Source organism: Colossoma macropomum, unplaced genomic scaffold (genome assembly GCF_904425465.1).
Source record: "Colossoma macropomum unplaced genomic scaffold, Colossoma_macropomum, whole genome shotgun sequence".
NCBI lineage: Eukaryota > Metazoa > Chordata > Actinopteri > Characiformes > Serrasalmidae > Colossoma > Colossoma macropomum.
In genome coordinates, this window is record NW_023494801.1 from 30,668,837 (window position 1) to 30,686,078 (window position 17,242).

Here is a 17,242-nt window from a genome sequence, read left to right on the forward strand (position 1 = left end):
TGGTGGTATCTTTAGAGCAGCGTGGAGAAGCAGCTGCATAGCTGTTACTACTACAGGCAGAAAGGTTTAGGGTGGGCTGGGCAATATGACAATATTTTACTGTCATCGGGATAAATTATCTGACAGTGTGCTTTTCTGAACATATTGTGGATATTGCATGTATGGGCCACTGTACAATATCACTGACCAGCTACATGTTTCATTGCAAAGAGAGTATAATTAGTTTTGTTTAATTGGATTTAGTTCAGTGCAGTTTGTGACGCACTCAATAAAATCATTGTAGTTGTAGGTTTATTATAATTATTATTACAGTGTTCTTTGTATGTGACTCTACAGGTTCTGTTTTGTCTGTTTCAGTGTATCATAATATAATATTTGTTGCAGTATTGTCCACCCCTAGTCATCGTAATAAATTATGCCACATTGTCACAATATGCTTTTGTAATCAAATTGTTGATATCGTCAGTACTTAGCGAACACCGAAGAACTGCATGTCTCATTGCAAAGAGAGCGTTAATTAGTACTGTTTAGTGCAGTGTTGCATGTGAAACATTATGTAAGTAGTATTTTTTAAATGTGACTTTGCTGTTGCTTTTTTGTTTTGCTCCAGTTTGTGAAATCTCAGAAAAACGAAATATCGTAATTAGCTTGATGTTTTCTAGTTAAAAAAATCATAAGATAATATAATCTTCTTTAGAAAAAATCACACGTTAAATTACAATTTAAAACTCAGTAACCCAACAGCTTCATCAGCTCCTTCTAGTGTAGGTTTATAGTGACTTGCACACTAATGGCACCCCTTGCTGGAGAAACTTCAGACTCCAGGCAATTTCCAAAGCCATTACCAAGTGCTTTAGACATTTAAAATGGGATGTTTTCCATTGTTATAGCAGAGTGACCCTAATCTAAACCAGGGAACAGTTTTTTAAGTAAATCACACTCTGGGAAACCCACAGCAGAGACAGTGGGGAATTGACTGTATAGTAGACTAATGGCTTTTAAAAGCATCATAATAACCCTGTGTTTTAACATTAAAGTGAATAAAACATTATATGCATATATTATTTAATATTATTTGTTACCTTTTTCTGTTCCTGTTTCCCGGCCATAGATGGGGATCAGAGGAGTTTTCTCGGCTTGTTAAAGTTCCATGGCTGGAGCTAACTTAGCTGCTCTAGGGAAATATCCATTTACTTTAGCTTTGTTGTTTTACTGTAGTGAGTCACACCTAAGCAAATGGAAGCAGGTTCCAAAGCATGTCAGCATTTATTTTCGGTTCCATACACCTAAGCTAAACGTAAAATAACATAAAATGTTAAAATAGTTAAATAAGTAGAAGGTGAAGAGCCGTGGATTAGGTAAAATTAGCATTTTTGAATGAGTGAAGGAGTGTTTGAGTGCATGCATTCAAACAACGTTGGATTGATTTAGACATTTCACACACAGGCAGAATCTTAAATGGCTCCCGACTAACTATGTTTCACTCTGTGTAAGTCATAAAATGATTGTTTCCATACCCAAATAGTGTATTATATGTCTAACATTAAGCCATTTAAATTCAGCCAAGCTGTCCAACTCTCTATCTAACATTTAGTGCACTTTTTTGGTGTAGAAAGTATAGTTTCATGACGTATTCTGTGCACTACATAGGCATAAGTGAGCCATTTGAGATTCAGCCTCATTTTGTTACCAGCCTAATAAGTCTGCATTCCAACCCACATTAAACACAAAATTGCTCATGGTTGTCCCCAAACTTTCTCATTACAGGAGCACATCTGACCAGGCCAGACTGGTACAACTACATTTAAAATCCAAACCCGATCTGAACTCGCTCACATGCATTAACATAGATAAATTATTGAAAACACGATTTACTCAGTGTGCTGATGCTCTGTTCACGCACTCTGCTCTTGTTGCTTTTCTTTTTCTTTCATATAGTGAAAGACCCTTACACGGCTTATGCTCCACCTTACTCCATCTTACTGCCTCTTACAAATTTCCTACTTGCCACTTACTTACAGATCCGCTGTCTCTTACCCAACTTTTGTTTCTTCTTACTTACTTTCTACTGCCTGTACTAGCCTTCTGCTTCCCCTCACTCACTTTCTACTACTGTTAATCTCTTTCTTCATCCCTTATTAACCTTCTACAGCCTCTTAGTTACCATGTACTGACCCTTACTTTCATTGTACTGCCCTTTACTCATTGTTACTGGCCCTTACTCACTTTATACTGCCTTTTCTCACCTTTTACTTCTCCTTACTCTTATTCTACTACCCTTTACTCCCTTTGTAATGTCTCTTACTCACCTTCTACAGCCCCTTACTCCTTTTCTAATGTCTCTTACTTACCTTCTACTGCCCCTTACTGACATCCTGCTGCTCCTCACACTCAGTCCACTGGCCCTTACTCCCTTTCTACTGTCTCTCACTCACCGTCTACTGCTCTTTACTCTCTTTCTGCTGCCCCTTACTGACCTTCTGCTGCTCGTTGCCCTCATTCTGCTGCCCCTTATTCACTTTCTACTGGCCTTTACTTACGTTCGGCTGCCCCTTACTAATCTTCTACTGCGTCTTAGTCATTTTCTACTGACCCTTACTCCCATTCTGACCTTTATTGACTTATCTGTTCTTATTTACCTTCTACTGCCCTATTATGACCGTCATTACATGCCATCTACTGCTCCCTTACTGCCCTTTTACTGCTCTGTATGCAATTTTTTACTGCCCCTTACTACGTTTTGATGCCTGTATCTTACCTTCTACTGACTCTTACTTAAATTTTACTCACTTTCTACTGCTCTTTACTCTATTTTCAGTGCCCCTTACTCATCTTTTACTCTTCCTTACTCATCTTCTTCTGCCTCTTATTCACTTTCTACTGGCCATTACCCATTTCTACTGCTAAGTTTCTACGACTTACCATCTACTGCCCATTATTTTGCTAATTACTTGCCATATACTGCCCGTTACTATATTTCTGCTCCTAAAATATCACATTCTCCTGCTCCTTGCTCAGTTTCTGCTGCCTCTTACTCACCTTCTACTGCTTCTCATTCAACTTCTACTTACCCCTACTCACCATTTACTGCCCCCTCTCTCATTCTACTGGCACTTATTCCCATTCTACTGCTCTGTAGTCCCATTCTACTGCCCTTGCTGGCCTTCTACTGCTGGTAAAGGTGGTTCGTCAAGGGTTCTTTAGTAAAGAAAATGGTTCTATATAGAACCATGAACATTCAAAGAACCCTTTACATGATTAAAGGGTTCTTTTCACCATGAACGAGTTCTTCAAATTGATTAAGAGAGTGTTTTCTATGGTTCTAAATAGAACCTTTTTGAAAAGGGTTCAATGTAGTGCCAAAAGTGTTCTTCTATTATTACAGGCTTGACATCATAACAATAGAACACTTTTTGGTGCTATATATAGAATCCTTTTCAAAGCTGTTTTATATAGAACCATCTACAACACATTGCCCATAAATCAGAAAAAAAAACATTTAATGATGCAGAGAACCTTTTAAGGGTTCTTTGAGTGCTCAGGGTTCTTCATAGAACCATTTTCTTTTTTACTATAGAAACTTTGAAGAACCTTCTTTTTTAAGAGTGTACTTACCTTTACTTCTATTCTACTTCCCCTTACTCACCTACTATTCACATTCTACTTACCCTCACTCATCTACTACTGCCTCTTACTTGCTTTCTTCTACCACTGTTCCCATTCTACTGGTCTACACTCACTTTCTACTACCCCAGCTCTGATTCTAGCCCTTATTCATCTTCTACTGCCAATTATTGACTCTCCACTGCACTTTACTCCCTTTCTGCTACCCCTGATCACTTTGTACTGCCTCTTTTGTACTGCACACATTTTGCTGCTTTTTGCTCATCTTCTACTGCCCCCTAATCACCTTGTACTGATTCTTACTCCCTTTCCTCTGCCCCTTACTCTCATTTTGTTGCTCTGTTATGTTGCTTCATGATAGAGTGGCATAAGGCTGGGTGTTGGGGAGGATGAGTGAGGATGGGTGTTGGGAGGATCAGCCTGTGGGGTTTAGGCTGAGCACAGATTATTGGTCAGAACAGAGAAGAGTTTCTTGTGTGTTTGCCATATGCCCCTTCCTTACCACACTGGAGCATTAGAGAAGGATGTCAAGTGGAAACATCGCTCTTCATCATTCATGGTAAAACGAGCAGACTGCACTCTCCTAACTGCTGCAGCACTTTATGGGGCTTAGCTAAATTCTTTAAAGCACTGAGGTGTGTGAGTGTTTGGGTGTGTGAGCGTTTGAGTGTGTGAACTGGGTTTACAGAAGCCCGGTGAAAGATTTACATAATTTCCCCCAAATGTAGCCAAATCATGTTTGGTGCCTTACACCAACACGCCTGTTCCTTACAGCTACAGCACACCTCTGTACCTTATGCTTAATAGTCCTGTAGAACTAGCAATAAACAGAAATGTATCATCTGCTGTGGAAAAGATGAAATACATAGAAAGCTAACAAATTAATTTTGATAATACTGTACTTAAGGGGGAAGAAGTATTAAAACACCTTTGTTTTAGTTATTTAGTATACTTCTAGTGCATATATCCAATTCATATTTATACATATAATCTCTTTAACTTACTTTGTACCTATAAATCCGATCAAAAAAGTATGTATTCATAAACGTAAACAAAGATATGTTAAAAAAAATAAAAGTGTTAGGAAAAATGCTCAGACGCAATATTAAAATTAGATATTTGTAAAGGTTACATACAGATAAATCAAGGCAGTATGATAGCATTGTTATACCCCTACATTTATTTTAAAACTGCTGGGTTGTTTTTGTTTTTTACCAAACTGGTTGGTTCAGTTGGTTGGTTGGGTCATTTTGTTGGGATATTTCCAAATTGCTGGGTTGTTTTTGAGTTTAGCCACTGGGTAAATGCAGGCTCAGATCATCAAGTTGTTAGCCCCTGGGCACAAATGTTAGGTCACAAAAATCTCTGACTACCTTTTTTGGGTGGTCAGTGATTGTAAGAGGCTGTAAAATTCTCTATTAAAGCTTTACTATGTAATCTTAAGTGAAACATAGAAATAATTTTTTATTTTGAGTAAAATCTGTAATATTTTTCTGGTTATCATGTGTGGCATTTGTGACAGAATTAGCGCTATATATCTCACTACAAGATTAACATTTTAGCTAACTCAGATGTTTGTTTCCTTTGTCTCACTAGAGAATTAGTGTTAGCTCACTAGCTAACTACTATTTGGACAGGATTAGTTTTACATGGGAAAGTGGGGTAATGCAAGTTTGCGACAGGACGTCCGTTATGTTTATGACAGATTCACATGGGACAAAAAAATGCTGAAGAAAGGGCTACTCGATTTACACAATAATTTTCTCCAGAAAAAAGCAGACAACACATCAAACATTTAATTTAGGTGTTATTCTGTCACTGCTAACCATCTTTCTCTGAAGTGAATGCAGTGTGCCAATGGCATTGTCATTAGCTTAGGAATTCACAGCTAACACGTTATTTCTGTAATTTTTACGTTTTAATGTCTAGAGAGGAACACTTGAGGTAGGAAAATACATATCGGCTTGATTTTAGCTGCAGAAAAATTAATTAAATGCTTCTTTCAGTGCCACAAAACTTCTTTTTCACAGACTATGATAGCATTTTAACGGCATGTCGATTCATGTGGGATTATTGTAACCTGGGGTTATTTTTACTGCTCATTTTATAGAAACTAAAAAGTGCCGGAATCTTTATCGAAGCGAGAGCACGCACAGCTCCAGGAGAGCTAATTTTGGTTCCCTAAAGAACCTTTCAGTGGACTTTTTTTAAAGAAGCTCACTCAAAAGCCCTCAACTGAAAGGTTCTTTAGGGAACCAAAAGTGTTCTTCTGTGGCATTATTCCAAAGAACTCTTTTTCTCATATTTACTTTCAAAAAGTGTTGAATGTGCTTTGCAGAGAAAAAAAAAACACCCAAAAAGTGTTAACTCTTTTAAAAAATGTGTTTTTGAGAGGAGAGGGTTGCCTTTAAATGTAATCTAGTCAAAAGCATCATCAGTGTCATCATTAGTAGTTGCTGAGGCAGAAATATCAGTCACCATTTCAGAAAAGGGTTTCTGAGGCCGTTTTGATGAATCAAGGTAATTAGGTACTCCAGCAAATATATTGGTCATAAAGTAGGCCAATCTTTAAAAGTGAATTCCACTGAATTGAAAAAATACTGCATAATTCAATTTTTAAGACAAAAACAAAATCATTCAGGGTTTTTTGATGTGGTGGTGCATTGTAGAGACATTTATCAGGTCAGACTTTTCTTGGTGGTGGTGGATGATAGTAGGAGGCCACAATGTCTACAACACAAGACATTTTATTTTCTATCCAAAACGACTGGTGAAACTACAAGTGTCTTCTGAGTTTTTGTATGTAATAATGATAGAAGTAAAATAGTTGTAAATCTGAAAAACTATGTTTTCCTTTGGTACTATTTTGCCATAGAACACTTTGTATGTACCTCATCACCATGAGTGGCTATTAGAAAAATACAATTTAGGCTATTGTAAAACAATGTCTCAGATATTAGGCAACATAACTATTTCATGCAGTAGCTTTATGAGACAGACACTTCAGACGTCTGGTTCCTATCACTACCACTGTGAAAAAATCCGACTCGGTAAGTTTCCAGAGAAAAGCTCATTCCACATCAAACCACTCTAAATGACTTTCTTCATATTTTAACCATTTAATTAGGCAGAAATATTAAGGAAAAAAAAGAAAAAAAAAACAGTGGAAAACTACCTTAACCATGTCACATTCACCAGTGCCTAAATTTAATACAGTTGTATGCAAAAGTTTAGGCACCACTAGCCAAATTACATGTTTCGTTGCTTTTTTGAACTGAAAAGAAGCAAACACAACCTCCACAGCAAACTATTAAAGAATACCATTTTTCTCCAAATAGTCATGCTACTTTATATTTGATCAACTTTAAAAAAATTGCAATTTTAGCATGTACAAGAGAACACTATACTATGTCAGTATTTAGTAACACCCTTTGGCAGATATCATAGCCTGCAAACGCCAGCTTTTAGGAATTTTTACCCACTGTTCCATGGAGAGTGTGTCTAGTTCTGCAGTATTCTTGGGCCACCTGTGTCTACTCACAGATTTGTAGTGTTGTTCAACAGGGAACTGTTTCAGGGGACTGTAAGGACTGTTCTAAAAGCTTAAGCTTGCATTTCTTAAAGCAGTTTATGATAGATTTTGAGGTATGTTTTGAATCATTGTCCTGTTGTATGTTTTCAGCATCAGTTTCTTGACTGACTCAGATTTGCTTCCAGAATTTGCTGATATTTTGTTGAATCCAGTTTTCCATTTAAACATGTGATATCTCCTGTGTCACTGACTGCCACACAACCTCAAAGCATAATAGATCCACCCCCATGTTTGAGAGTTGGCAAGGTAATCTTTTCATTTAATTCTACTCTTTTTTTCATCTGCTTTTTTTTCTCTAAACATACCTTTGGTAATAGTGGCCATATTTACTTCATCCGTCCAAGCATCTTTTTTCAAAATGCCATCAGACAATTCATGATGGAAATTCTTGATCTGCCAAAGTCCTAAGGTGTCAGTTAAGGCCTAATGAGTTGCATTATGTTTTCACTTCAAATACGTAAGTTGGCCAGACATGTCCAAACGTGTATACAGCTGTATATTACAAGGCATGTAGTAATCACAATATGTAACAATATCACAAAACTAGTATTTGTCTATGTTGTGCAGCAATACTGTGCACATCCTTGCAATCTGCCAATGTCTTTATGTGCCTCTGCTGAAGTCTGTGAGTGTGCATGTGTGTGTGTGGCTGCCTGGCGCTAAGGGACAGTCTTAGGTCCAAGTATGCGTGTGCGCGTGTGTGTGTGTGTGACTATGACAGGCTCAGGCTGAAGGTTGATGAACTCTGCTCTGGTTCTGTCAGACTGACTCTCACACTCTGACATTTACCTACTGCACATGACCACACACACACAGCAAGTGCACACACATGCACACAGAAATACACACATATGCATGTGCACACACATGCACACAGAAATACACACATATGCGTGTGCACACACAGTCAGAGGAAACAGATGGCACAATACCACTTTTTCTTTTCTAATAACGATATTGAAACTAGGGATGAGTCCAATTTTTCAAATATTCAAATACTTACAGAAGCTTTAACAAAGCAAGTGGCAAATTAGGATTTTTATATGATCACTGTGCAAAAAGTCTGAGTCTGTGCATGCAGCATCATCAGGAGGGTCAGTGGCATGCAGATGAGGTTTGCGCAGCGTTGTGCCTTAGGAAGAGTCACAGAAAAGCACCTATACACAAGTTCTTTTTATATATATTATATAAAGTTAATTTAAATTGAACTGTAGTGAGTTTATCACATTTGGTATCATGTTTGGTTTCATGTTTGGCAACTTTTTCCTAAACTTGTTTTTTTCCAGATGTGAATTATTATGTGACGAGGCTAGTATAGAGCAAATCAACATTACATCACAACAGCAAAGAACTTGCTACCAGGTGAATGATGCAGGTAGCACTACACTGGTACAACAGGATTTGTAGTAATCCTGAGACATATTAATCAGGATATTGATAAAAACAGAAAACATTTTAAAATTGGTCTTCCTAGGTGAACAACTCCACGATTTCATGTGCTTAATTTTTGTCATTTAGTAAAGAAGCACTGACTTTACAAGGGTGTTTTCCCACTGCATATTTAAACACAAGAACTGACCCAAACTTGAGCCAGTTGAACTTACAGTTCTAGTTCATTTCCTACCTGCTCAAGATACAGCTGGAACTAATTATAATAAAAGGTGATTAACAAATTATTGCCTTTTTGGTTGTTTTATGTCACTTGTCAAGAATCTTATTTGGCTAATTAGCTACCTTAATTACCAGTTAGCATACCTTGTTGGCTGATATGAAACATTGCACTGTTCTGTGCACGTACTTATACAATGTCTTCATTTACCCAGAATCATGTGTAGAAACAAACAAAGACTTTTTTTCTGTTGAGGATAAAAATATGAGCAAAAACATTCATTCTGAGGCCGCTAGCTTAAATGTTAATAGTGTAGTTTGTTAACTAGCTTATGCCACCTTATGTTGAAAAAAAAAACAGCACATCAACACACCATCCTAGTTTACAATCTGGTGGTCTTATTGGCCATGTAATAGTGCTTGGTAACTCTTCATCTTCATCTGGGAGAGTAAATGATTTGCTAAATTTTCGTAAGCTTCAGCTGAAAGTGTTACCAAACACAGGATCCCTCCGTGGGATTAATACTACTTAAAGCAGATCAACCTGATTTTGAACGCTGGAGAATGGGTAAATTGTTAGTACATCCATTACAAAATTACATACAATTAACCTTACAGCTTTAAACTCAACAATATTACTGTTATTACCAATGTTTTGTCAGTTATGCTTTGATTTGTACCATAATATGAGCTGCTTTCATGCTGGATGCACGTTATCATCCCAGAAATATAGCCAACAATTACTTTTACACACACATTAATTTCTTAGTGAAAACTGACAATTGGCATTTGTCTGTCAGCATGAATTGGAAATCATAATACATTTTCCTTCCGTATTGTGACATAAATTTGAGTGAAACACAGTATCAAGGAAGTGAGGGTGTTATTAGTGGGAGATGAAACATTGGTTAATGTTATGTTTCACCTCCCACTGGTGCACAGTGATGTAATCGAAACTCAAAACGATTACAGAAAACAGAGATTTTTTCTTTTAATTAATATGCTATGATGAATCAGAGACATGAACTAACAAAGTAAAAAAAAGGCTTTTTTTGATGTAAATTTTAAGCCATGTCATCTGTTGTGGATTGTTGAAGCGTGGACTTCATATAATACAGTAATAGTATGTTGCAAAGTGTGCAGGAGCTTGTAGTCTTACAGTTTATATATATAGTGCAGTAGGAAAAATGAAATTAAATAAAAATGATTTTCAATCCTTTCTGACCTGTATTCAATTAAAAACAGTGCAAACACAAAGATATTTAACAAGTTAGTTAACATTAAACTAATTAACCTTATTGTTTTTTGTATAGAAATGCTTATTTTAAATTTGATGCCAGCAACATGTTTCAAAAATGTTGGGACAGGGACATGTTTACCACTGTGTAACATCACCTTTCCTTTTAACAATGTTCAGTACTCGGTTGGAACTCAGAACACCCGTTGTTGTAGTTGTGAAAGTGCAATTTTCTCCCATTCGTGCTTGATATAATGTTTTAACAGTTCAACAGTCTGGGAAGGGACACAGGAAACATAGCACTTTAAGCAAATGCTCTTTTATTGAACAGCAGCAATGAAACCTACCACCAGTGCTAGTGAACTGCAGGGATAGCACGCAGGTAATTTCCAATCACACAAATCTACTTGACAATAGAGAGTAAATTCATTCCAACTACCCCACACTCCAGCACAACATAGCCTATGCAGCACATGTACACATCTTTTATGTAACAATAGCAACCTATTAACATATTTTAAGTCTCTCTTACTGCGAATCTGGTACTTTCCACGATGCACCGTGCATGGCCACGCCTCCCACACATCTGCAGCCAGTAGCAGGACGCTACAATATATTGCTTTCGCTTTGTGTAGCAGAGTCTTGACTTGCATTTATAGATGCAGTAATGAACTTACTGACAAGTATTTCTGAGCCTGTGTGGTCATATTTTATTGCACAAGCATGTCGGCTTTTAGTGCAGTGCCATCTGCGCGATCAAAGGTCACAGACATCCAGTATTGGTTTTCAGCCTTCCCCTTAACGCACAGGGATTTCTCCAGATCCTCTGAATCTTTGAACACTGTTACGGACTATAGATGGTAAAGTCCCTAAATTCTGTGCATCACCTGTTTACCTGAAAGTTACAAAACAAGTGTTTCTGATCATTCTGCAAACTTCCCAGTCCTAAATTGGTCCTGTCCCAACTTTTAAAATTTGGCATATATTTGCAAAAATCGATATTATTATTATTATTGTTCTTATTATTGTTATTATTATTATTATTATTATTATAAGAAATATTAAATATTTCTTCTTTGTGCTGTTTTCAGTTAAGTACATATAAAGGACAGTTTGTTTGCGTTTCACCTGCTCTCCCAACTTTTTTTCGGAATTGCTTGGTCAAAAACTTAGCTTAGCAAAATTACAATGTAATAAACAACTTTTTTATTCCAACCTATACATGATTTGTTTGAATTCATAATTAAAAAGAATACTGAGATCAGTATAAAAAAATATGATGTGAAATCTCTATTTCTATCTTTTTCCATCCCTCTTACTCCCTCCTACTGTCTCACTCATCTCCCTTATCTCCCTCCTTTTCTTTCTCTCTCTCCCCATGATTTCTCTGTCTTCTTTTTACCCTTACACTCTCTCACTTGCTCGCTCATCCTTGTCTCTCTCTCTCTTTCTCCATCTCTGCCTCCCTTTCTTTCTCTTTCCCTTACTCTCTCTCTGTCTCTGTCTCTTTCTCCCCTCTCTCTGTCTATCTCTCTTCCTTTTTCTCTCTCCTCTTTCTCTTTCTTCTTTCTCTCCCCCTCTCCTTTTCTCACTCACTTTCTGATGTTTTTTCTTACTTTCTCCCCCTCTTTGTCTCCCTCCCTCTGTCTCTGTCTCTGTCTCTGTCTCTGTCTCTCTCTCTCTCTCTCTCTCTCTCTCTCTCTCTCTCTCTCACCTGCTTTTTGTTGCAATCCTTTCATCCCGTCCCAGCGGGCGGAGCTTTTGTGCTGAAACTGCTCACGGAGCAGATCTAAGCTTAAAACACATCAATTATTCACACACATATACACCCTCACACACTCACACACATACAGGGAGGGGGAGGCTGTTTATCTTTCATAAATGTTAAATTTCCATTTCCATTGACCTTAACTCATCTAAACAAAATTATTTATTTATTTACATTTTTGCATGTATTATGTGTTGGTGACATCCCTACAATGCTGTTCCAAACACGCAGCTCACAGTGTCCAAATGCTCTTCCTGTGGGGTGTGTTCAGCAGGCTTTTATAGACATTGATGGACTAAAGGTGCTCCTGTAAGGTGGGCTGAAGAGACTGGGCCATGAGCCTAAAACAGCTGCAACTAGTCCGATCCCTGGCTACGCCTCCTTTAGGAACTCTCGATGCTCCGCCCACAACTGCGTTCTCTCATAGCTACTGTTGTGAGGTTGAACAGGCTTTCCCACAAAAGAGTGGGAAAAATCCTATCCAAGCTAATGAAATACTGCAGCACACAACTCAGTTCTTATCGCAATACATATTTTATAGTACTTATATTTAGCAAGCTAGCAGCACTAAAAAAGTTCCTACTTAGCATATAAGACCTTCATATCCATTTTTCCCTGAAAATCTGCAAAACTAAAAAATGGCCATACATACTGACCTTAGTGCAAAAATAAACAGAATGAGTATCAGTAAAGTCAAGCTGCTTGGTCACGGTATTCTCTGATGCTAAAATGTGTTAACTGTCAAATATTTATCAGCTAAAATCATCAAAATATCAAGAAAAATAGCATGTTTTTAAAGCTATAGAGGTGTATTGATGTAATAAAAACCAGTGCTACTTTTTTACCTGGTGCAAATAATCCATTCTGTTGGCAATAATTAGTCAAAAATCTCAGGATGATGTGACATAGTCAAAATCTTAAGAAAATAAGCCATTATTTCAACATAACTAGTCAAACTTTTGAGAAAGTAGGCAACTATTTCAATAAAATCTTGAGAGAATAAGCCATTATTTTGATGTGATAGGTCAAAATCTTGAGAGATTAAGTAATTATTTTGACATTATTCAATCCCAATCTTGAGATAATAAACCATTATTTTGAGATAGAAACTGTCAACATAGTGGGTCGCTGGCAGAAACAAAGGGGCGGAAGAAACAAGTATCAGAAATGGGCTTCCAAATGAATATCCTCTGTGCTGTGGCATGCCTTGTTCCTGCTTAAAAGTTGCAGCAACAAGAAAGCCATTTTCACTGATCTGAAGTTTCTTGGGAGGTTATAACTAAACTCATGTTCACACAGTTATTTACACTGAGAGTGTAATTTTTTGTTTGAATAAAAATGGGGGAGCCAAAGTATGTTTGCTTCTTATCTAATAAAACAGGTGATGCATGTGCAACAGTACTGGTTCTATACTGAGTCATTACAGCTCTAAACTGGGTTAATACAGCTATACACTGATTTCTTACAGCTTTATATTGAGTTATTGTAGCTCTATATTAGTACAGCTAGTACAGCTAACTTAGTTTACCAATTCATTTCAGCTTTATATTTACTTATTACAGCTCTGTACTGAGTTAATACAGTTGTATACTGGTTCATTACAGCTTTACACTGTGTTATCACTGCTTTCTACTGATTCACTACTATACAGTGCTGTACTGATTTCTGAGCAGAGTTACTGTATGTCTAATGACAACACTGTGCTTTTATTCTTCTCTTTCAGTTAATTTTGACCACTTTCAGATTCTCAGGGCTATCGGAAAGGGGAGCTTTGGAAAGGTGAGAAAGCACACACACGCAAATGAATGCCAGATGAGATTGCTGTGTGTGTGTGTATGTGCATGAGCGTGAGGCTCTGTTCTGAGAGATAATGCCTTTCTCTCAGATTCTGTCTGACATTTGATGGAAATGTCACCTTTAATTACAGAAAATAACCACCATTCTATTCTTCCTGCGCTCCTTAACCTCGTCCTTCCCTCGCCCCCTTCCTCACTCTCTCTCTTCCTCGTTACTTTGAAACACTCGCTGAAAGCACATAGATGTTATGACTACCTCAGTACATCAGAGCAAGACTGATGACAAACGCACAAATCAATCATAGCAAAGTGCTTGTCATGGAAGTGAGGAACGGCCAGAGAGGGAGAGAGGTGTGACAGTAACTGTATACTGCAGATGCCTGATAAACAGATGTGTTAAAAATAAGGGCTGTCAAATGGTTAAAATAATTATTCATGATTAATTACGCTATTTTGTCTAGTTAATCATTAGTAATTACATTTGTGAAATGGAAAAAAAGGAAAAAAAAGCTGTATGTTTTGTTATAGCTGCAAGCTACAAAATAAGCCTCATCAGAATGTACACTATATGACCAACACCTGACCATGTGATGAACACCTGACCATCACACCTATATAAGCTTGTTGGACATCCCATTCCAAAAGCATAGGTATTAATATGGAGTTGCCCACCCCCCCTTTTGTGGCTATAACAGCCTCCACTCTTCTGGGCAGGCTTTCCACAAGATTTTGTGTGCCTGTGGGAGTTTGGGCATAGTGATCTTAGGCTTGTGTGCTGCTGCTTGGACTTGGAAACCCATTTAATGTAGCTCTTGACATACCGTTGATTTGTTGATGTTGCTTTCAGAGGCAGGTTGGAACTCTGTAGTAAGTGATTATATACAAAGTATATACAATTTTTACGTGCTTCACCGCTCTGTGTGTTTGTGTGGTCTACCGCTCCATGGCTGAGATGATGTTGTTCCTAGATGCTTCCGTTTCACAGCAATAACACTTACAGTTGACCAGGGCAGATCTAGCAGGGCAGAAATTTTGACTAGTGGCAAAGGTGGCATCCTATGACACATTTGTGTCACATTTAAAGTCATTTAGCCCCTTAGTACCACCCATTCTACTGCCAATGTTTGTCTATTGAGATTGCATTTTTGCTTGATTTTTTACACCTGTTAGCAATGAGTGGGGCTGAAACACCTGAACTCCACAAACTTTTGGACGTACATATATGGTTGGACGAGGCAGCATTATTTTTATTTAAGCAACAAATGTGATTAATTGTAGTTAACTACACAAAATAAAATAATTAATTTTGGTCATATATGGAGAAATCCATAATTTCAAACAATCATGCTCTGTATTGTCTACAGTTATATGCAAAAGTTTTGGCACACGGTCAAATGACATGTTTTGTTGATTTTCTTAGAGGAAAATAGTTCACACGTGTTCTACAGAGAACACACTTCCATACATTTTAGTACACAATTAGTAATATTTTCTACATTTAACATATTAAGTGGAAAAAATAACATATAAAATGTGGCATGTACAAAAATTATGGCACCTTTTATATGTTAAGCTTAGCAAAATTAGAAATTGTGTACTAAAATTGCATGTCATGTTTAAGTTTCTTCCTTGTAGAGGATGTGTTAACTTATTTTCACTTTGAAAATCAATCTGACCAGGGTTGTTCAAACTTTTGCATATGACTATATGTCTCTGTCTGTCTGTCTGTCTGTCTGCCTGTGTATCCCCTCCTACTCTCTCCCTCTCTCTGGTGGTCTGCTCTGTCTGAGGAAGCTCTCTGTTCCTGGCTGTGAGCGGATGGGACTGATGCGGAGATGTGTGTGTTATTTTTAGTGTTTTCTGCTGGGGGGTGTTTATGTGGGGGCAGCTTTGTTCCGTCAGCAGGAGAATCAAACCCACTCACGTTTTACAGAGAAAAATCATTCCAAACCCTCTGCTCTCTGCTCAAGCAGTTCTATATCCACTCTCTGTCCCTTAAACTCAAATGCAGTAAAACAAAACAAAACAAAAATGCACAATATATCATTTGTTAATTGAGCCCTCTAACCAATCACAATGGCTGTGTTTGAAATAGCCTACAAGATACTGCTCACATACTGATTGTGCACAAAAGTAGTAAGTATTATACAGTATGTGACCTAAAGTTAGATTACAAAGTTAGATTTTTCATGTAATATAAAGAACATCCTGTAAAACAACCATTATCTCAAAAATATAAGGCTACGTTCAGACAGCAGAGCGTATTCAGGACGAAACGCCATTATTTCCTACAGCGGGATGTGGATTTTATAGGCTTCACTTGTTCCTCGATTGAGCACATTTTTTCGCAGATCAAGTTGAAAAATGTTCAGCTTCAGCAGAAAACCTTCGCTCATCATTTGTCACTGTTTGACAAGATAACCAATCAAAAAAAGGGCAGATAAAATTGAACTGGAGAGTGAACGAGGAGCTTGAACAGAAGGATGGGTGTATGTATTAGTGTATGTACCATCCTGTACATTGTTATTGCTTCGGTTTCCTAAAAAACGCTAAGATGATGAGTTCCCCTCACCACTGTAGCATGGCGAAGAGTCTACTTTAATGTAGAAATACAATGTTGGCACTTATTTGTGGTTCAAGGTAGTTGCTAATGTTGCTAATGTTCACATGGGCTGATAAGGAAGAATGAAACCTGGTGGATATTTTCTTTTTCTTCCAAAAAATTGTTTTTTTAGTCTATCCGGGATGTGTGATGTGATGTTGAACTTTCGACCCATAACGATCCTCTCCGCTTCCTTTCCGCTTTGCAAAAGCTGTAACAGGCTGATTCAGATAGATTTTTTGAGTGAAGCACCATCAGCTTTCACTACTGGTCTTGAGGTGGGTTTGCTTATTTCATCCATTTAATAAAGATAACTTACTACAACTTTCTAAAATCTGAACAGCATCAGCTCTTCACACTCTCGTGTGACATCACACTGCTTATTATTCAGTCAAACTAACTCGTACTACAAACTATGAATGTCATAAAAATGAATTGACTGACCTTTTAGCAAACCTAGGTAAACATCTGGTAACCACATAGGTTTACCATACAGATGAATCCAAAGCTGACTCTATATATATACATATATATATATATATATATATATATATATATATATATATATATATATATATATATAATATATATATAATATTTCACATCAGAGATAGGAAGTTAGAGATAGAAAACCCTGTGTCACACAGGAACATCATTTGACCAAAATATATCCATACACTAAAGAGCTAAAATATGGCTAGCAGTGGTTGCTAAGCAGTGATTGGAGGGCTAAGAAAATGGGACGAGTCTTGACATGGGTCTGGCTCAGTCCATAATGTTGGCAGTCTAGTTGATTTCCTGCCCTGTAGTATGGTGCACAGATTTTGTCTCATACTGGATACTATACTGTATACTACTGGTGAAGAGTAACATGCAGTATACAGAGTATACTGGCACAGTATGTAGTTTACTGTATATATGCTATTTCAAACACAGCCAATGTTTTTTTTTTCACTGTGTGACATGAACAACAGGTCCAGCTGAGTGCTTCTGTGAGTGTTTTCATTAATAAAGG

General features: G+C 37.4%; 1 protein-coding gene across 1 annotated transcript in view; it reads left to right on the forward strand.

Moving 5' to 3' along the window:
* LOC118821736 (serine/threonine-protein kinase 32B-like) overlaps nucleotides 1–17,242 on the forward strand; it is a 55,147-nt gene that overhangs the window by 346 nt on the left and 37,559 nt on the right. The window contains exon 2 of the mRNA XM_036590464.1: nucleotides 13,553–13,608. Coding sequence (XP_036446357.1) covers nucleotides 13,553–13,608 — 56 coding nt within the window. The remainder of the gene's footprint in view (nucleotides 1–13,552; nucleotides 13,609–17,242) is intronic.